Raw genomic sequence first — 22,503 nt, 5'->3', positions numbered from 1 at the left:
TGAACCCCATAAATGGTAAATCAGCTCAGGTTTCAGTATAATGTCACCTTATCCCTTTTTTAGTGTGTGCAGAGGAGCATGAAATAGGAATCATTAACTTACTGACCTCATTGGACAGGATGTGGGTCTCATTCCACGACTGTGCATGGGTATACCTCATGCTTCTATTGCACAGGTTTCTGGTGGTGTTTTTTTTTATGTTCATGTTTGCTTTTATTTAAAATTGATTTTAAAAGGTGTAGCATGTGCAGCACTGTGTTTGTTCGACTCTGGCTGATATATGTTATTACCGGTTGACTTTGAGTAAATTGCCATCTTGTTTGCTTAGAAAAAGAAAGATAGAGCTAATTGAATGGAAACACCATACGAAGGATTACAACAGTCCATTTTCTCTATTTGAAATATGTCAACATTGAAATATGAATTAAAAAGTACTATATGGAAAATATAGCAAAGATTAAAATGCTTCCTGAAGATATCTTTTGTTTAAAATATGGTAACTTACATGCAAGATATCATATTAATTTTAGGTACACATTTTATATTTCAGCAGAAAGTGAACCTAATATTCATAAAGTTGTGTTTTTGGTTTTTTTGGCTGTGCTGCATCTTCGCTGCAGGGTGTGAACTTTCTTTAGTTGCTATGCATGGGGGCTCCTCATGCTGTGTTGCAAGGGCTTCTCTAGTTGCAACACGTGCTTAGTTGCCCCACAGCATGCAGGAACTTAGTTCCCAGACCAGGGATGGAACCTGCATCCCCTGCATTGGAAGGTGGATTCTTAACCACTGGACCACCAGGAAAGTTTCCTGCTGCACAGTTTTGTTGCTCAGCTTTGTTCTTGGTTTTGTCGTAAGTAAACCTGCTTTCCTGAGTGACTGTTAACTTAGGGGTCTCCCATAGTTTTTCCATTACTTATGATTCCTTAGTGGGATTACCTATTTAATCACTTACTTTGTCCCTTTACTCTGTCCATATCAAATATACAACTGTGACCATGTCAACAAGATTTCTTCCCTCGTGGAGTTTATAGTCTGATGGGAGGTGGTTAGTAAACAAACACACATGAGCTTGATAATTGTAAGTAATAATTAAATACTATGCAAGAAATGAACAAATAAATATGAGACTGGGTAGGGAGAAGCTACCTAATCTAGATTGGTGATCAGTAAATGCCTCTCTGAGAAGAGGACATTTAAACTTTCACTTGAGTGATGAGACAGAAGCCGTCCTGAAAAACTAATTTTTCCAATCCCCTCTTCATTCCTAGGATCTGTAGTCGAGAAGAAATAGTGATGCATTGTGCTTCTGACAGTGATTCGGGAAGTGTGGATTTGCAGCTGGGCAACTTAGAGGATATTAAAAAGCAACCAAGTAGCCTTGAACTTACAGGTGAAATGGGGGAAAGATAAAGGAGTGGGGCTGGGAACAGGGAATCTCTTGTCAAGTGACGTTTCAGGATGACCAGCTGTCAACTAGATTTTGACAGCGAGTTTGGTCCCTGACTTTAAGACCTTGGAATGTGATTGGTAAAATGAGATGATACATTATTCTAGGTATATAGAAATCTAAACTTGGTCCTGAAACAGATCATCCTAAAGGCTTGTACAGAGTCTAAGTGCTAGAAGGATTCTGAGAAGGGAGAGGCTGATGTGGATGGTTGCTGGATTGGCTTACAGCATAACTATCTTTCATTTATTCTACAAACATTTATTGAGGACCAGTTGCTGGGCATACAACAATGAACAGGGCCAATGTGACCCCTGCCCTCATAGGATTTACACTATAGTGCTTTTTGAAAATGACCCCCAGAAAGTAAACAGACAACAAACAAAGTAATTACAAGTTGTAGTAAGCACTATGAAAGAGTCGAACAGCTACAGTGTGTTTGAGGAACTACATTCATTCACTTGTACATACATTCAACAAATATTTATTGAAGCCCTATTGTTCTCTCAACACTGATCTAGCTATAGAACAGTGTACTTATAAACAAGTGATTGGAGCTCAGTATAATGTGTGTGATTAAGGGTTGGGGAGGAAGTAATGAGCAGACAGAGAAAGGTTTACTAGCAGCTTAGAGGATACTTAGCCAAAATGGGCAAAGAGGGGATTCAGGAAAGGGATCCTGGAGTCGAGCTCTGATGGATGAATAGGGGTTAGCTAGGCAAAGAGAGGAAGGGAAGGTGGGGAGAGGAAGAAGAAACAGGCAGGCAGAAGGAAAGCCTGTGCAAAGATCATAAGTGAACAGGAACGTAGGCTTCCAATGGACGACAGACACGTGGCAGGAAGTGGGAGAAATGTACAGAAGACAGTAGCCAGGAAATCACTAAGCGAACAAAAGTAGACAAACCTTCAGCTGATAGGTGTGTTAGGGAGGAGCTAGGAAGGTTGTTTGCCCAATAGGAATAAGGAATTTGGAATCAGAAATGGAGGAAGCAAGGATATAAAATGACCTGAATCTAGGAAAGCCCAAAGGAAAATGCTATGTTCCTCACTGGCAATAAAATTATTGTATTTCCTCAATTATAAGATACACATCGTCACGTTGCACCATTTCTAATCATGATATATTTATTTTATAATCACTGTAATTGGTATCATAGTGTTCCTTTTTTCCTGAAAAGTTTGTGTATTAAACAGAATTCATAATCTTAGAAACTACATGAAGAGGAAAATGATGCCAACAGAATCCTTGTCACTCAATAAAGAAGGTTGTTATCATCCCCATTTTGGAAATGTAGGAACAGGCCCAGAGAAACGAAGGTTGCATAAAGTCAGAAAGCTAGAAAGAGGCAGAACCAGGATGTGAGCCTAGGCAGACTCTGGAGCCTGTGCTCTTAAAGTGTTAGGTTGGCCCAAAAGTTCGTTCAGATGTTTCCATAAAATGGTATGGAAAAACCCAAACTAACTTTTTGGCCAACCCACTGTATCTCAGGTCAAGAAGGAGACACCTCAAGCACTTACTTACTCAGCTACCTGCTCCATTTGGAAAGAGATCATCAGCACAAGAGGCCACTGTATTTTAATCTCTAGTCACCGCAGGGTCAAAGACTTCTGGATTTACAGAAGAATATCTACCATTGAAGTGCTTACTGTGGGCCACATACTGGGAAAGTCTTCTGTATGTACTACCTCACTCAGTCCCCAACAATAACTGTGTTTTATTGGTGAGGAATTTAAGCTTCTAAGAGACAGACTAATTTAATGAATGTCATATAGCTAGTAAGTGGTAGAGCCAGGATTCAAACTAGTCTCAGACTGAGAAAAATCCATGCTCTTATATCCCTCCTTCCTCATCCCAACCTTAAAGGTGTTTGTAGTTTAGGAGGCCCTTGGAGAACATTGGAGGCTGTTGGCCCTTGGAGGCCTTGGAGAAGGAAATGGCAACCCACTCTCGTACTCTTGCCTGGAGAATCGCATGGACGAAGGAGCCTGTTAGGTTACTGTCCATGGGGTCACAAAGAGTCGGACACGACTGAGCGACTTCACTCACTCACTGGAGAACATTGGATTTGTAATTGAGAAAACTGAGACTCAGGAGGGGAAGAGACTTGTCCTGGGTTGCAGAGGAAATAGGAAGGGTAAGAACAGGACCTATCTATCTTGATGTCCAGGGGTTCTCCCCACTAAACTGTATGACTTCACACAGTACAGAGGCAACATCCAATGTCTTTCTTTTCATGTTAGACTCGGACATCTCAGAAATCCCCGGACTCCCCAGGGAATCCCTCACAGACACCTCCAGACACCTGACCCACCAAGGCCCCCTCGGTGAAGTCGTTGTTGAGCAGCTGATCCAATCCATCCAGAAGTGTTTTAATGGTGAACTAAAGGTACGCACAAGCAATCTTCCAAGTCATTCCAATTATTCATCTACCAAATATCTTAAATTTTTTTATATAGAACATTTATACTATAGGCTATAAAATTGATTTATATGTATACTGTTAACTGGAAAAAAAAAAAAACATAACCTGCAAATGAAGAGTTCGGCTTTTTCAGAAGTGTTACTAAGGACTAAAGTGCTTCACTGGTGGCTCAGAGTCTGCCTACAATGTGAGAGACCCAGGTTAGATCCCTGGGTTGGGAAGATGCCCTAGAGAAGAGAATGGCAACCCACTCTAGTATTCTTACCTGGAGAATTCCATGGACAAAGGAGCCTGGAGGGCTACAGTCCCTGGGCTCACAAAGAGTCGGATAGGACTGAGCAGCTAAGGACTGGAATGACAGTCTTTCAGATAGCTCTGAGGGACTGTTGGTAAGGGAAGAGTCAGGATAAAAAGGAGTTTTGATGGGGAAAAAAAACTGTGTAGTGAAAGCACCAAAAGATGGACTGCTAATCACAAAAGCAGACATTTCAGATTAATCATTTTAGTGCGTGTGAGAAGGTACGGAGCAGCTCCAGTGGCTGATGGCTTGACGGACGTAGCACCGTTTGTTCACTGAAATGGCAGGTGCCATTCTTTATCCACAATACTTTTATATTTGTGTTTTGTATTTATAATAAATATATTTACATATTCTTCTAAATTATTTTTATGTTTATAATCATGTTTATAAAAATTTTAAATTTCCTATAAAAACAAAGAAAACTGTAATAAAAGGTACAGGTTAATCTTCCCTAATCCCCTCAAGATTTAAGTTATCTTAGTTTTCCTCCTAAGATAACTTGTTAACATTTTGGTGTATGTATTTTCAGACTTTTTCTTGTGCATACAAATGCATGTAATTATAGAAAAGCACACATCAGAGATAGTGGGAGAAAAAAGAAATTTCTTGGTCAATAACTATAAATCTGTATTATCCTACTTAATAATGGAGTATTCATTATTTAAGTGAAACATTCATTCATTCTGTGGGAGCATATAACAAAAGAATTTGTCTTGACCTGGGGGTAAAGGGAGGCATTCCTGAGGAAGTATCCTATCAGCTCAAGTCTAAGGAATGAATAGGAGAAAGTAGGAGAAGTTAAAATTGGAGGGTTGATCTCTGAGTTGGGAGGATCCACTGGAGGAGGACATGGCAACCCGCTCCAGAATCCTTGCCTGGAGAATCCCATGGGCAGAGGAGCGTGGCGAGCTACAGTCCATAGGGTTGCAGAGAGTCGGACACAACTGAAGTGACACCACACACACACGCACGTTCCAGAAATAGGAAATGAAACATTTAACAGCTTTGTGGCAGAAAGGGTCAGAGAATGTCTGATGAGCTCGGAGAAGCCTGGCACGTCTAAACCAGTGTCCAAGGACTCTGCCGTTTGTCAGCAGACACTTGGGTCATTTCCATGTTCACGTGTGCTCAGCAGTGTCTGACTCCTTTCGACCCCATGGACTGCAGCCCACCAGGTTCCTCTGTCCATGGAGTTCTCCAGACAGGAGTCCTGGGTGGGTTGCCATTTCCTATTCCAAGGGAGCTTTTCGGCCCATGGATTGAACTCATGTCTCTTGCATCTCCTGCATTGGCAGGCAGATTCTTTACCACTGTGCCATCTATCTAACTGGGAATAATGCTGCAGTGAATATGGGAGTACAGATACCTCTCTGAGATCCAGTTTTCATTTCCCTTGAATATATGTGCACAGATGTTGGGATTTGTGAAAATTCAACAAGTTTTATATTTTCTCTATGGATAATGCCAGTAAAAAAAATTTTTTTAAGACTTAAAGCCAGAGTGTTGGTCTTCACTTTTGACTTGGACTTTTCTTTGTACTTCATGTCAGTAGGACTTTCTAAAGGATTTCTTTTTAATTAATAAAGAGCTTGGATTACTGCAGTGAATTGGGAAAAAAAAAAAAAAAAGCCCATTCCCTGCCCTGACCTAAATCCACAGCCAGTCAGGGTAATAGATGAGTAAGAAGGCAACTTTATCACAGTATCACAAATACCACGTTAGCAATATATACATGTAATTTATGGATACACTTAGAAGGGTACTTGACCCAACTTCAGGAGAGAATGCATGATCTAAGTCTTAAAGCATATATAGGTTTCAGTCTGTAAACAAAAAGTATAGACAAGTGAGAAGGCAGAAAGGCCCAAAGGCAAGAAAGGGCAGCATGAAACTTAACTGGGCTAAAACTCAGTATGCTACCAGACAAGGTGGAAGATGAAATGGCAGAGATTAGCTGCGGTCACTTTGAGAAGGGCCTTGACTTTAATGGGTGCTGTTGAAAAGAGTATCAGTAGAGAGAGAGTTACCTGATCAAATTTGCATTTTATGACATGAAACTGGTAATAGCTGGGTGCATAGATTCAGTTCAGTTCAGCTCAGTCGCTCAGTGGTGTCCAGCTCTCTGCAACCCCATGAATTGCAGCACGCCAGGCCTCCCTGTCCATCACCAACTCCTGGAGTTCACCCAAACTCATGTGCATCAAGTTGGTGATGCCATCTAGCCATCTCATCCTCTGTCATCCCCTTCTCCTCCTGCCCCCAATCCCTCCCAGCATCAGAGTCTTTTCCAATGAGTCAATTATTCACATGAGGTGGCCAGAGTATTGGAGTTTCAGCTTTAGCATCATTCCTTCCAAAGAACACCCAGGACTGATCTCCTTTAGGATGGACTGGTTGGATCTCCTTGCAGTCCAAGGGATTCTCAAGAGTCTTCTCCAACACCACAGTTCAAAAGCATCAATTCTTTGGGACTCAGCTTTCTTCACAGTCCAACTCTCACATCCATACATGACCACTGGAAAAACCATAGCCTTGACTAGATGGACCTTTGTTGGCAAAGTAATGTCTCTGCTTTTCAATATGCTATCTAGTTTGGTGATAACTTTCCTTCCAAGAAGTAAGTGTCTTTTAATTTCATGGCTGCAGTCACCATCTGCAGTGATTTTGGAGCCCAAAAAAATAAAGTCTGACACTGTGTCCACTGTTTCCCCATCTATTTTAGAAGGGGACAAAACTGGAGCACAGCAACCCAATGTAGGCTTGTTCTACTGATACAGGTGATAGAAAATCAGGGCATTGCTATATGTTGCTACTATTGCCACTTGCTATCTAGAGGGCTTATACCAATTTATACCATCTACATGTAGGTGAGAAAAGACTGGAAGAAATTTTCTCATGACATGTAGAATTATTGGTGTCTTTTGCTTTCTTCTTAACACCTTATTTTTTCAAAGTTTGTATGATAGATATTGCTTTTATAATCAGAAAAGGAAACAATACAAAAGATTTTATTCTTCAAGTCAGAACTTGTATTTTAATAGAAAACAGAGACTCAAAATAATGAATTTTCAATGACATCAGGAGAGCTGGACGTAACGGTATCAGAGGTCACCTTTAAGAAACAGTAAACAGGGAGGGCTTCCCTGGTGGCTCAGACAGTAAAGAATCTGCCTGCAATGTGGGAGACCTGGGTTCGATTCCTGGGTTGGGAAGATCCCCTGGAGGAGGGCATGGCAACCCACTCCCGTATTCTTGCCTAGAGAATCCCCATGGACAGAGGAGCCTGGCAGGTCTGTCCATGGGGTTGCAAAGAGTCGGACACGACTGAGCGACTAAGCACACAGCACACAGACAGGGAAGGTGGGTGGAGATGCAGACTAAGGGTGGATAGAGCCATCATGGAGTACTTAGTAAAATCTAGCTGAGAGGGAAAATGAAGACCCAAACTCAGGCAGGGCCACTGGCCAAGGAATTTTATTCCTCTGCAACTTCTTTATTCCTTGTAATAAAATGCTAATCTTGGGTTGGATGGGATGTCAGTCGTTTAAAACATTCCAAGAAGCTTTTCAAAAGCCTTTGACAATTATCAAATGAGATTATAATGTAGAATTGTGTTTTTATCATTTTCCCACAAACTCAGAGTCAACTTGAGAAGCTGACAGCCCTGAGATCTTTGTCTTCTCTCAGCCGAACTTTACCTTCTGATGAAACCACGGAATCGTTCATTCACAGCCACATAGCAGACATTGTGCGTCTGCTAAGTGTAAGTATTATGGCCTGATCCCAGATTATTGGGACCAGGCAAATTCTGTGACAACAAAGTTTTTAGTGGTTTCATCTATGTTATCAGTTCCCTCAACTTCTTTTTCATGTCAGTATTTCTGCATAGAGGAGAAATACCCAGGGTACTCCACTAAGAGAATCAGCCTTGAAAACCAATTAAAAGAGCAGCAGTAAGGGAAGGAACAGCATTTAAATAGGCAAGCAGTACTGAGGCAGATTCTATAACCAAATGCCTAGGTTCAGTGCCACTTCTGCCTCTTTCTAGCTGTGTGACTTTGGGAAAGTACTGCACTTCTCCGTGCCTTAGTATTCTCATCTACAAAATGAGAATAGCTGTATCTATTGGAGTGGCCAAAAATTTTGTTTGGATTTTTCCATACGATGTTATGAAGTTTTGGGCCAACCCAGTACTTTACATAGATACTGAGAGCGTTAAATAAATAAATGCCAGCAGCAGAACACATTACCTAACACATATTTTGCATTTGAGACACATGATGGTATCCTTTTTATTGTTGTCCTGTTTGTATTTAACTCTAGCCACACTCTGCCACTAACTCATTCATTCACTGCCTTGTTATATACTTGACAGTTCCAGACAGTGCCCTAGGAACTGAGGCCACAAAGATATAATCTCTGTTCCTGCAGCCAATCAAGTGTCACCGAGACTATAACAAAAGTTTAAATAAGTCTAGTAAGGGCAAAGAGGAGTAAGTGAGTGGTCTGTTCCATGTCAAAGAATCCAGATGCACTTAGACAAGCACTTAACTTTTTTAAAAAGTTTTTTTAATTGAAGGAAAATTGCTTTACAGAATTTTGTGGTTTTCTGTCATACATCAACAAGAATCAGCCATAGGTACACCCATAGGTACACAGATTTGTAAGGCTGATTAGATTGATGATTAGTTTTCAGAACTGGAGGCTAACCTGCTAATGGGTTTGTTAAGTGGTAGGCAGGGTAAAGAATCCACCTTTCAGTGCAAGAGCCACAGGAGACATGGGTTCAATCCCTGGGTTGAGAAGGTCCCCTGGAGGAGGAGATGGCAACCTACTCCAGTATTCTTGCTTGAGAAATCCCATGGACAGAGGATCCTGGCAGGCTACAGTCCATGGGGAACCAAAGGGCCAGACACAACTGAGTGAGTGAGGCCATAGGCACGCCAGACTATATCAAAGATCTTCTGTATCCAGAACATTGTGGTGCTTTGAAAAGAATACAAATTTCCTGGAAGGGTTATTCCTTGCCCTTCAAGAGTTTACAGTTTAGTTTGGAAGTGACTACACCTCCTAAGTAGGTTGAGAAAAGTTCCAAGTAATAGATCAAGTAGAACAGAATGATATGATGCAGATTTAAGGGTGAGTGAACTTGGCTCTACTCCATGGAAAGAGAGTTATATGCATACATAGGACTCAGCCAAAATGGCATGATTCCACAGTCCCACCTCTACAAAAATTGGCAGCAGTGGGTTGACACATATTTCAACCAGTCAGCTCAGAAGATCCACAAGCAAAAGCACGCTGAATTTCCCCATGCTTTGCACCTGAATCTGTCCAGCCAGTAGCAAAATACCTACTGTCAGACATCAACCCAAGTTTAGGCTGGCAAGGGGTTCAGCCCTGAAGAGTTAAGGAGAGTCAGTGTCCACCAGAAAACTCCAGGGGTCAGTACATCTTTGTTCAAGACCATGTGCAGGAGCTAAAAGAGTTCTGAGGAGAAAATCAGGGTCATTCTAAAGAAAGAAGTATCATGGCTTTTCAGTCTCCAAATAAAAAGAACAAAGGAAGCTGAGAGCAGAATATGGAAAAGAAGGGGGATAAGACTCTTACAGTACTTCACCAGAGAAGATTTACAAATAAGCACATGAAAACATGCTCCATCACTATGATTAGGAAAAAGCAAATTAAAACCACAAGAGGGACTTCCCTGGTGGTCCAGTGGCTAAGATGCCACATTCCTAATGTAGGTGCTTGGGTTCAATCCCTGTTCAGGGAACTAGATCCCACATGCTGCAACTGAGAGTCTACATGCTACAACTAAGACCCAGCACAGCCAAATAAAGAAATAATACATATTTTTTAAAAAACACAATGAGATTCAGCTGTACACCAACTAGACTGGCTAAAATGAAAAGAAAGGTGATACCGAATGTTAGTGAGGAGTATGTGGCACGACTAAGACTCCCATGTACCCCTCAGCCATTTTGGAAACCTGGCAGTTTCTTAAAAAGTTAAATATATACTTACCACAGTGATAGTGATAGTGAAGTCGCTCAGTCGTGTCCGACTCTTTGTGACCCCGGGGACTGTAGCCCACCAGGCTCCTCAGTCCATGGGATTCTCCAGGCAAGGATACTGGAGTGGGTTGCCATTTCCTTTTCCAGGGGATCTTCCCAACCCAGGGATCAAACCCAGGTCTCCCACATTGCAAGCAGACGCTTTAACCTCTGAGTCAATATGACCCAGCAATTCCATTCCTAGGTAAAATGAAGCATATGTCCATACAATGACTTGTACACCAGTGTTTTATAGCAGCTCTATTTGTTTAGAAACTAAACACTGGAAACAACCCAAAGATCCATCAACAGGTGAGTGGATCAACCAGTTTTGGTATATCCATACAATGGAATACTACTCAGCAACAAAAATGGATGAACTGTTAATACATTGTACAACTTGGATGAATCTCAAAATAATTATACTAACTGAAAGAAGCCAGTTAGAAAGAGAATATACCCTGTGATTCCATGAAATTCTGGAAAATTAAGACTCATCTATAGTGATATCACATCAGTGCTTTCCTGGAGGTGGGAGTAGAGTGGGGACAGGCAGGAGGGAGAATTTACAAGGTAGCACAAGAGAACTTTTGGGAGTGATCCATATCCTGATTGTGGTGATGATTCCATGCATACATACCTATGTTCAAAATCATTAAACTATACACTTTAAATATTTACAGTTTATTTTATGTCGGTTCCTTAAAAAAAGATGTAAACAATATGTGGAGAACTTTAATAGAAAAGAGAAGAACTACAGTGACAATCAGGATATAAAGTAATGACAAGATTTGAATGAAATTAATCCAGATAGATCTCCTGATCTAATCTTAAAAGGAAGTGATAAATAGGATTGAAAGAAAGAACCAGTGAGTAGGGGCTTTGAGGGGTAAATTAGGATCTGGCTATGCAAAGTAGTAATCCTGAGTTATGGTAGAATTATTCATAACCCTGGGGGCTTCTCTTCTCGTGGGATGCAGGCTAACTTGCCTCAAAGGCATTTGGGATCTTAGTTCTCCAACCCATGTCCCCTGCATTGCAAGGTGGATTCCTAACCAGTGGATAACCAGAAACGTCCTCCTGTTGCAGAATTTTAATGTAGCTGGACTTGTCCATAATTCCTCTTAGTTTTCCTCTGGCAGCTTGAGACTCCACCCTAATTCTACCTCGAGGTCCTCCACAAAACCCTACTACTATGCCATCTGGTAGAGAGTATACTCAACATTGAAGAAGCACTGTGTTACTTGAGCAGCAAGGTAAGAAATGGATGAGAGTGATGTTTTAGGAAGACTCTTCTATAATATGCATAATGCATGCTCAAGGAATACGGAGGACAGGCAGTTCACGGTAGACTGAACTAATAAGAAAATAATCTGTCCTGTTGTCCACATGAGAGTTTGAGCTCCCTGAAGCAGAAGGATGAAGAGGAAAGGGACCTGTTTTAGGAATCAAAGGACTCAGTTTCTAGTTCTAGTTCTGTCAAGCACAACCTTGTGGTTTTAGACAAACCACTTTGCTTCTCTGAACCTCTAGCTCCACTTGGAAAATGGAGATAGTAATATCTGTATGGCTTTCATTAAGACCTTTGAAACAAATGTCTCATTTTGTTAAGATTGGTTAAGATTCTCCTTGAGGCAAGTAACGAAGATCAACTCTGGCTCACTTACGTTAAAAACAAAGGGACAGGGACTTCCCTGGTGGTCCAGTGGCCTCCCCAACCCAATGCAAGGGGCCCAGGTTCAACCTGGTCGGGGAACTGGATCCCACATGCCACAGCTAAGAGTTCTCATGCCACAACAAAGACCTGGCACAGCCAAATAATTACATATAAAATTAAAACCAACAAAGGACGCTGGAATATCTCGCTTAGAGTCTAAGCAAGATGTTTACCTATCAAGCCTCCAAAAGACCCCATTCCAGGACACCTCCAGGAGTCTCAAAGGCAGGGACTGCTCCGCCATCACTATGACGCTAACCTCTCGCAGCTCCCAATCTGTCCGTGTCCGTCAGTCCTTAATTCCACATTCTGGAGGAGAGAGTCTGCTTGGCCCAAGCTGGGTCTCTTCTCCACTTCTGCATCAATCGGGCGTGTCAGGGGGCAGCATGGTATCATGAGGCCATGACTTCTGGGCATCCCTCCCTCCCTGTGTATTAGAGGCAGCTCCCAGAAAAAGGGTGAGTGCTGTGATTTGGATAGTCACCCCGGGAGGTCCCTGCTACACAAATACTTTAGAATCAAAAAGCCTCTCAGCTTCTGACTCCACATAGTGGTTAGCATAATTATGAATATATAATAAGCCATTCATACCTTACTGATTTAAGAAAAGAAAAGACATAGTGGGTGAAGTAAGTTAGAGAAAGACAAAAGATACAAATATGTAGAATCTATAAAAGAATACAAAATAACTTATTTAAAAAACAGAAGTAGAATCACAGATACAGAAAACAAACTTATGGTATCAGAGGGTAAAAGGGAAGAGGGATAAATTGGAAATACACTATAAATACACTATATAAATACATAAATACACTATATAAAATAGATAACTATTAAGAACCTACTGAGGGAATTCTACTCAATACTCTGTAATGACGTGTATGGGAAAAGGAGTGGAGATATATGTGTGTGTGTGTGTGTGTGTGTGTGTGTGTGTGTGTGTGTGTGTGTGTATAACTGATTCACTTTGCTGTACACCTGAAACTAACACAACACTATAAATCAACTATTCTGCAATTAAAAAAAAAATTTTTTTTTTAAGATTATTCTGACAGAAGTGGTCAGGTAGATTGAAATCAGAACTGCAGGCCTGGTATTTTAGCTAAAAAGCACTGCCTTCATCCACGTGGGAGTGGCTACAGGAATATGTATACGAATATGGGTACAGGGATGGAGAGTCAGAATCTGTGCAAAGCAGGAAGGGGCTATCACTGTGATAGATTGGACATGGGAAGTACATAGAGGAGAGAAACCACACATCATCTCTCTTACAAGCCTGGGAAAGGATGCCGTCCTCAGTAATTGGAGGCAGAGGAGTCCTGTCCTTTGCATGGGAGAATGATGAGCTCACCTTTTAACACCCAAATGCCAGGTTGTCCCTGTGACCTTAGTGATGATGCTCTTGAGAGAAGTAGATCTGAGTGAGTAGAGGCCGACTGTCAGCCTGAAGGCCAAGTCTGATGCTTTGTCCCTTCCAGATTGTGAACCATACAAATAAGTAAGAAAGCTCCATGAGGAAATCAGAAAGAAGAAGTAGTCCATCTGCGAGATCTGACCAGAGTTGGAAAGTGAGACGAGAAAAGAGAAAGAGAAAACTCAGAGAAGGGCACAAAAGAGAGCCCAGGCGTGTTTGTTGAGCACTGCCTCCTGGGCACCGTCCTAAGTTCTAAATGAGATCTTTTGGGTGGCAGGCAAGAGAAACCTAAAAGGGGAGATCTATTCTTAGGATCACTGCATGTTCCCTAGAATCCTGTAATAGGAAGAGCATCTTGCTCCAGAAAGGAAATGAAACCACACACACACACAAAATAATTTCCTCATGCCCAGTGAGAACATTCCCCCTCTTTTCCCTCTTTGTGTGCATTTCCATCTCCCGCCCTCTCCCTTCTCCTCCTCTTTCCTCTCCCCGCCTCCCACCTCTGTCCTGCCAAAATTTGCTCTTTTGGTTACCCGATCCATAGGGTAGTGCTCCCAAATTTTAAGTTTTCTCCTTTTCATAGACCAGCCAGCCAGAGATTGAGGCTCCTTGTCTCAGTTCAGCATTCCTAAGAGAGAGAATCTAGTGAGTTCACCTTGTGGTGTGTACTCCTAGACAGATGAGTTGTGGTTAGTGGAAACAAACTGCCTTAGCAGAAACATTGCTGTGTGTGGACTTCCCTGGTAGTCCAGTGGCTAAGACTTTGCACTCCCAATGCAAGGGACACAGTTTGAATGCTGGTCAGGGAACTAGATCCCACGTGTCGCAACTAAGGATCCTGCATGCTGCTACTAAAGATTTTGCATGACACAATGAGGATTGAAAATCATGCTTGAGGCAGCGAAGACCTGGCACAGCCGAATACATAAATATTAAAGAAACGTGGCTGTGGAACACCCACTGCTGATGGCCGAAGGCAGTTGCCAGAGAGGCTGGGTAGACGGTCCCGTAAGGAGGCCCCTACAACCGTTTACATCTGCTCTTCAGCTCAACTCCCTGAGATAGAGCTCATCTTCTCCATCTGGATAAGGAAACTCAGGCACAGGAAAGTTCAATATGACACACAGGGTCACAGAGAGCGAGAGAGTCAGAACCAGTGCTCAAACTCAGGTGTATCCAGCTCCAGAGCCTCTTTTTTTCCTACCACTCTGCAGGTTTATTTAGTAGTGCAAAGCTGCTTTCCCTCTGCCAGTTTGGAATCCGTGAAGTTATTTGTTTTCCAGGACAAGCAACTTAGAATAAGATTAGGCACTAGAGTAGAGATGGCTGGTTTAGTAGCAAGAAGAGTTAGGAAGCCTAAACTGGAAATAATCACTAGTCATGAAAATAATGACTAACAGACACTATCTCACAGTTGCTGAGGGCTACTTAGTATTATGGGCTTCCCAGTTGGCTCAGTGGGTAAAGAATCCACCTGCAATGCAGGAGATGTGGGTTTGATCCCAGGGTTGGGAAGATCCCCTGGAGGAGGGCATGGCAACCCACTCCATTATTCTTGCTTGAAAAATCCCATGGACAGAGATCCCTGACAGGCTACAGTCCGTAGGATTGCAAAGAGCTGGACACGACTGAAGCAACTGAGCACACACACACTGAGTATTATGAATTAGCTCATTTAATTCTCACAACCAACTTATGAAGGTAAATAGTACTGTTATCTTGTTTTACAGATAAGGAAACTGAGGTACAGGCAGTTATCTGCTCAAACAGCTAGTAAGAGGCAGAGCCAGGCCTCAGAGACTAAACTCCTAGCCTGGCCACAGTCCTGCTGCCAGCCCGGTGGAACCCAGGAGCAGGCCTAGCAGAGGACCTGCTGTGGTTCTTCCAGGCCGTTCACGTCTCCTGCCATCTGGCCTAATGGCTCGGCCCATTCTCAACTCTAAAATTCTGTCCCTCTCACTGCAGACACTGGTGGAGGAGGAGCCCCTGCAGTCTCTCTTCAGCCCTGTGCTCCAGGAGGTCTTTATCACCATCACTGACTTCAGGTGAGGCCCGCATGCCCCCTCTGCGTGCATCTTGCTTCCTCATTCAGGGCCAGTGCCAGAGCCAACAGACATGCTTCCTATTTTTAACTCCTGAAAACTATTTAGAAAGAGAAGGGGAAGTCAGATCCATGTTTCTGTGTAAGAAGTTGGCTTTCGTGTGTGTTCCCATCTGTATCTCAAAGACCTACTAGAACCTCTGTGGAGCTCAGTTGTGTCCAGAGTATATTCAGTGTAAAGGTATTCCCATATATGCTTCATGACAGCAGAAGTCCATGGCCTGAGAAATTTGGAAGGGCTGTCTGCTATTTACCTCTCCTAGAGATTAGTACGGCACATTAACTGATTAAAAGTCCCAAGAAGTCCTGTAGTTAAAAGATTTTTAAACTTGGGTCTGCCCACCAGTCCTCAAACTCAAAACCAAAAACTAACAAGCATTCAGCACAACACACTTTGGAAAACTGTGGTTTGCTGTATCAGACTCTAGCAGGCTTCCTTCTGTGGTTGAAGTGGAGGAAAGCTTGAGGAGTCACTCTTGTGGGTTGGGAAGGGAAAGGAAGGGACCAGGTTGGAGGTCCTGAGCCTGAAACTCCTCCTCTTAACCTTTGCGAGGTTTGTCCAGACAGACTGACAAGTGTGCCATTGGTCTCCTCCATTAGAATGATACACCAAGCAGCCTCTCCTTCTATTTGAGGTTACTTTGATTCCTGCTTATCAACATCAAATCAGATTCTTCCCAGCTAGCTATTCCCAAACTGTCTTTTTTTTAGTTGCCAAGATGTCTACTTGCTGTTTGGTTCTGAAGATCGAGCTGACCTGTTCAGTCTTGTCACCAAAAGTGTAATCTCTCTGCCCTCTATCAAGACCCTTACCCATCTGCAAGAAATCATGCCCGGTGGATCCTGCAATTCAGAGGTAACTCACGCCTTACTAGAGTAACTCGCCAGCCACAGGGTGAGCTGATTTTGGCTTTTTGAAAGTACATTCGATTTTTTGGAACTCACCAAAAAGTATTTAAGCAAAGTCTGGTGAATAAAATAGGTGGTGCAGCCAGGTGGCGCAGTTGGCAAAGAATCTGCTTGCCAATGCAGGAGACGAATAAAATAGGTTGTTAAATAGTTTTTTTGTTTTTAATCCCATTTTATTTTGTTTTCTTCCCTTCATTCCTTCTTTTCCTGCTTTTGGCTTTACAATGAGACGGGAACGTTCATATGCCTAGTTTTGCAATAATATGGGAAAACCAAATGAACTTGTTGCCCAGCCCTATGCATCAGGTGGCCAGAGAGAGGCTTCCTGATGAGGTGACGGTTGCAGAGAGGACATGTAAACATCTCTGTAAGAAAAGGTTTCAAGCAGAGAAAAGAGGAAGGGAAGGGCCAAGGCTGGACTTCCTTCTGCAGCTGGTGAACTGGAAGGTGAAGCAGTTGTCAAAGGGGACTTTGGGTTTTAAGGTATTGGAAGGATTCACAAGTCAAGCTTTGAAAGTATGTTGATAACCCGTAAGTAATTCTCACGTGTAGTGAGAATCAGTTAACTGGGCTCCTGGTAAGGCTGAGATGTCCATTTGAAATGAAGATTTATTGTTTCACCTCGAGTCACATACTGCCTGCTAGTGCTTTACCCAAAGGTCCTTTACCTTTGAGTAAGGTCGAAGACGGAGAAGGCAATGGCACCCCACTCCAGTACTCTTGCCTGGAAAATCCCATGGACGGAGCAGCCTAGAAGGCTGCAGTCCATGGGGTTGCTGAGGGTCGGACACGACTGAGCGACTTCACTTTCACTTTTCACTTTCATGCATTGGAGATGGAAATGGCAACCCACTCCAGTGTTCTTGCCTGGAGAATCCCAGGGGTGGGGGAGCCTGGTGGGCTGCCATCTATGGGGTCACACAGAGTTGGACACGACTGAAGCGACTTAGCAGCAGCAGCAGCAGCAAGGTCTAAGATAACCAGGAGAGCCTTAAAGTGTGCAGTGTGGGAGAACTTCCCATGGGGTCCTCACTAACCCTGTGCCTTTGCAGTGTCTCTACAGGCAGACATTTCAGGCGTTCGTTGAGATGCTCCAGAGTTTGGTGATAAAAGACCGACATTTGGAAAATCTTGACATCGTTTTTAAGGTAAACAGGACATTAGGAGAGAATGGGTAACTATTCCTATTAACTGGTGAAAGTGGAAGAAAAAAATATAGAAGGGTTAAGTTTTAGGAGGCAACATAATAGGCGAGTAGGGGCTTCCCTGGTGGCTCAGACGGTAAAGAGCCTGCCTGCAATTCAAGAGACACAGGTTTGATCTCTCGGTCAGGAAGATCCCTTGGAGTAAAAAATGGCAACCCACTCCAATATTCTTACTGGAAAATTCCGTGGACAGAAGAGTCTGGCGGGCTACAAGTCCATGGGGTCGAAAATAGTCAGACGCAACTGAGGAACTAACACTTTCACTTTCACTTTATGTAATAGGTGAGTATCAGCTCTGTGTGTTGAGTCAGACTTGGGTTCAAATTCTGACTCTCTGCCATTCATTGGTTAAATACATTCAGCAAGGAATTTAATCTCGCAGTCTTCGTATTTTTAAAATACTTATCTATTTACTTATGGCCGCACTGGGTCTTTGTTCTTCGAAAGCACAGGCTTTTTCCAGTTGTGGTGAGTGGGTCTACTCTGCGGTTCAAGGGCTGCTCATTGAGGTGGCTTCTCTAGTTGCGAAGCACAGGCTCTAGGTACATGGACTTAGTAGTTGTGGCACACGGGCCTAGTTGCCTCAAGGCATGTCAGGTCTTCCGGGACCAGAGATCAAACCTGTGTTCCCTGTATTGGCATGCAGGTTCTTAACCACTGGACCACCAAGGAGGTCTGTCTTCTCACCTTTATACGGAGATAGTAATTACTACGAGTATTGAATAAATGGCCTTCAAAAATGGTTTAAATGCTTGCTATAATTATTCCTTAAATTATTTTTGCTCATTACTATAGAAGGGCTTCAATAAGTGATCAAGAAAACAGTCAGCCTCGTGAAGGAGTAAATAGGCAGCTGCCTACCAGGCAAGGTTATTCATAGCCACCTGCCATCACCTGTACCCGTTCCAGTAGCTGCCATTCCACCAATAGGGTGTTACTCATTGGAGTGCATTCACTGCAGTTCAAGCGTCTTACTCTCTCCTTTTTAAGATGTAGCTATTCTAGGAAGGATAATCCTTTAAACTATTATTAATCATTTGCACCTTTATACAGAAGGATACTAATCTTTGCCACAACAGACCTTAACGTTATTTTTCACGCCTGTGCTCAATCGCGTCCAACTCTTTGTGACTCTATGGACCGTAGCCTGTCAGGCTTCTCTGTCCATGGGATTTTTCCAGCAAGAATACTAGAGTGAGTTGCCATCTCCTCCTCCAGGGGATCTTCCCAACCCAGGGCTCGACCCAGTCTCCTATGTCTCCAGCATTGGCAGGCGGGTTCTTCAGCACTGAGCCGCCTGGGAAGCCAGGCATTATTTCTCAACCCTCTTCTATTTATACATCAACACTCCAGCCACGTTGGGTTTCTGGTTGTGCCTTGTACCTTCCTGCCTTCCTAGCTTAATTCAACCCATTTCTTCTACCTGAAATGCCACCCTTTCTGTGAAGTTTCTCCTCCATGAATCCTTCCCTGACTGTTTCAGGCAGATACAATTTCCCATTCTCAGTTCAGTTCAGTTCAGTTGCTCAGTCATGTCTGACTCTTTGCGACCCCATGGACTGAAGCACGCCAGGCCTTCCTGTCCATCGCCAATTCCTGGAGTTTACTCAAACTCATGTCCATTGAGTCCGTGATGCCATCCAACCATCTCGTCCTCTGTTGTCCCTTCTCCTGCCTTCAATCATTCCCAGCATCAGGGTCTTTTCAAATGAGTCAGTTCTTCAAGTCAGGTGGCCAGAGTATTGGAGTTTCAGCTTTAGCATCAGTCCTTCCAATGAACACCCAGGACTGATCTCCTTTAGGATGGACTGGTTGGATCTTCTTGCAGTCCAAGGGACTCTCAAGAGTCTTCTCCAACACCACAGTTCAAAAGCATCAATTCTTCAGTGTTCAGCCTTCTTTATAGTTCAACTCTCACATCCATACGTGAACACTGGAAAAACCATAGCTTTGACTAGACAGACCTTTGTTGGCAAAGTAATGTCTCTGCTTTTTAATATGCGGTCTAGGTTGGTCCTAACTTTTCTTCCAAGGAGCAAGCATCTTTTAATTTCACGGCTGCAATCACCATCTGCAGTGATTTTGGAGCTCAAAAAACAAGGTCTGTCACTGTTTCCCTATCTATTTGCCATGAAGTGATAGGACCAGATGCCATGATCTTCATTTTCTGAATGTTGAGTTTTAAGCCAGCTTTTTCACTCGCTTCTTTCACTTTCATCAAGAGGCTCTTTAGTTCCTCTTTGCTTTCTTCCATAAGGGTGGTGTCATCTGCATATCTGAGGTTATTGATATTTCTGCCGGCCATCTTGATTCCAGCTTGTGCTTCATCCAGCCCAGTGTTTCCCATGATATACTCTGCATATAAGTTAAATAAGCAGAGTGACAATATACAGCCTTGACATACTCCTTTCCCTATTTGGAATCAGTCTGTTGTTCCATATCCAGTTCTAACTGTTGCTTCCTGACCTCCACACAGATTTCTCAAGAGGTAGGTCAGGTGGTCTGGTATTCCCATCTCTTGAAGAATTTTCCAGTTTGTTGAGATCCACACAGTCAAAGGCTTTGGCATAGTTAGTAAAGCAGAAGGAGATGTTTTTCTGGAACTCTCTTGCTTTTTCAATGATCCAACAGATGTTGGCAATTTGATCTCTGGTTCCTCTGCCTTTTCTAAATCCAGCTTGAACATCTGGAAGTTCACAGTTCATGTACTGTTGAAGCCTGGCTTGGAGAATTTTGAGCATTACTTTAGTAGTGTGTGAAATAAGTACAATTGTGCAGTAAGTAGTTTGAGCATTCGTTGGTGTTGCCTTTCTTTGGAATTGGAAGAAAACTGACCTTTTCCAGTCCTGTGGCCACTGCTGAGTTTTCCAAATTTGCTGGCATATTGAGTGCAACATTTTCACAGCATCATCTTTTAGGATTTGAAATAGCTCAACTGGAATTCCTTCACCTCCGCTAGCTTAGTTCATAGTGATGCTTCCTAAGGCCCACTTGACCTCGCATTCCAGGATGTCTGGCTCTAGATGTAATTTCCCATCCTCAAAGCTCCTTAAGAGCACATACGTCATTGATTTTCTTTCTTTCCTAAATAGATTTAATAAGGCTAAAAACATACAGAAGTAGAGAATAAATAATTGAGGAAAGTTGAATGAAGAAAAAATAAAGTCTAGAATATAGGCACCAATAGAAGCTGGACCACCTGACTCCCTAGATCTTTGTGGTGGTTTGTCATCCCACTACTTTCATTTGCAACCAGAACTGGTTTGTCACTTAAGAAAATGTTTTCAGACATGGTAGTGACATGTGGCAGACTTCCCAGAAGGCACAGTGGTAATCCAGTGCAAGAGAGACAGGAGATGCAGGTTCAGTTTGTGGACTGGAACGATCTCATAGAGCAGGAAATGGCAATCCACTCCAGTATTCTTGCCAGAGGAGTCTGGCAGGCCACAGTCTATGGAGTCACACAGATTTGGACATGACTTAGCGACTGAGCGTGCATGCACAGAGTTACATGTGGGACTTTCCCCTCCACACATCTTCTAAAAGAATATGGTGTTATCACAGATCTTCCTGATAAACCTTTTTTTTAATGTAAAAAGTTAGTTTCAAGTTTTCCATTTATACTCTGTAAAAGCAAATTGAATGCCTCCTGTTATGCATAAATATCTTAAGTGATAAGATTTTCTAGGATTATAATAGAAAACCAGTTCTATCAGAAAGTCTTTGAGTACCTATTAGAGAAATTAAACAATGTTAGTAAAATATAAGCTTGTGACTTTTGGGTTATTTTCCTAGATCAAGCTGCTTAACCATTTATTTTTTCACAGCACATGGACCCCTGGTTACAGTCAGACAAAGACCATGAACGGGAACGGGCCACAGCCAGCATGGCTCAAGTTCTGAAGTGTTTATTCAAACATCTCAGCCTGCAAGTAAGTTGACCTCCAGTTGAAGATGCAGGATCCAGAGCTATCCTTTCAACTGCCCAGTTCCCCTCCTGTTTATGGCTCCCCAGACTGGTGCCTTCTTGGTGCTCATGTAAGAACATTTTGCATTATTCACTTATCTGCTCCTCTCCCCTAAGTGAGCAGCTTGAGGCCAGGTATTGTGTTTAGTAATCTTGCATACCCAAAGGGATGCACAAGAGTTTGAAGCAGTAAAGTGTAGCAGGCAAATATAAGTATGTAAGTCAATTTAAAGATCTCCCAGCATCTCAGAGAAAATGGTTCTACAATACCTCTTTTTATTTTTTTATTATTATTTTTTTTTAGTTTAAATATTTGCTTGCAGTTTATTTTGGTTTTTCTAAATAGACATTCACATCTGTAAACAATAGGATTTTGGTTTCAGCCCCAACCCCCAATTCCTTACAAGTTTTTGCTCTCATACATTGGCTAGAACTGCCATTTGTTGTTTAGCCACTAAGCTGTGTCCAACCCTGTTGTACTTCATGGACTCTTGCACACTAGACTCCCCATGGGATTTCCCAAGCAAGGATATGGGAGTGGGTTGCCATTTCCTTCTCCTACAATACCTCTTTTTAAATCCTCTCATTTCCCTTTTGCATTCTCACTTTCCAGTTCTGAATTCTCTCCCATAATTCCTAAAAAGAATTCCCCAAACTCAGATCCTCTTTCCTGATCTGATCCTTTTTGTCATCTACAAAATCTCTTTCTGTCCTCAGTAGATCTTCTCCACACTGGAGTCTCTTCTGTTCTCATCCATTATTTCTCCAATCTGCATAATAAGGCCCAGGAATTGGAAGAGAAGTCGGGGGAGAGTAGGAATAGTAGGTCTTTATGAGAATTCCTCAGACAATTTACCATTGATGTGAATATTCTAACAATCAAAAGGACAGCATGCCACTACCTTTCTTATTTCTCCCTTTGAAAACACATCCAAACTTGCCACCTCCTTACTGAAGCTC

General features: G+C 42.5%; 1 protein-coding gene across 1 annotated transcript in view; it reads left to right on the top strand.

Annotated features, from left to right (window-relative positions):
• The window catches only part of MROH8 (maestro heat like repeat family member 8), a 41,568-nt gene that overhangs the window by 3,967 nt on the left and 15,098 nt on the right, over window positions 1-22,503 (top strand). Inside the window, exons 2-8 of the mRNA XM_052650506.1 lie at window positions 1,269-1,390; window positions 3,689-3,834; window positions 7,812-7,934; window positions 15,327-15,406; window positions 16,174-16,318; window positions 17,424-17,519; window positions 21,404-21,508. Of these exons, the coding sequence (XP_052506466.1) occupies window positions 1,269-1,390; window positions 3,689-3,834; window positions 7,812-7,934; window positions 15,327-15,406; window positions 16,174-16,318; window positions 17,424-17,519; window positions 21,404-21,508 (817 nt within the window). The remainder of the gene's footprint in view (window positions 1-1,268; window positions 1,391-3,688; window positions 3,835-7,811; window positions 7,935-15,326; window positions 15,407-16,173; window positions 16,319-17,423; window positions 17,520-21,403; window positions 21,509-22,503) is intronic.

This window comes from Budorcas taxicolor, chromosome 13 (assembly GCF_023091745.1).
Source record: "Budorcas taxicolor isolate Tak-1 chromosome 13, Takin1.1, whole genome shotgun sequence".
Lineage (NCBI taxonomy): Eukaryota > Metazoa > Chordata > Mammalia > Artiodactyla > Bovidae > Budorcas > Budorcas taxicolor.
This window is presented reverse-complemented; position numbering and strand designations above follow the sequence as displayed.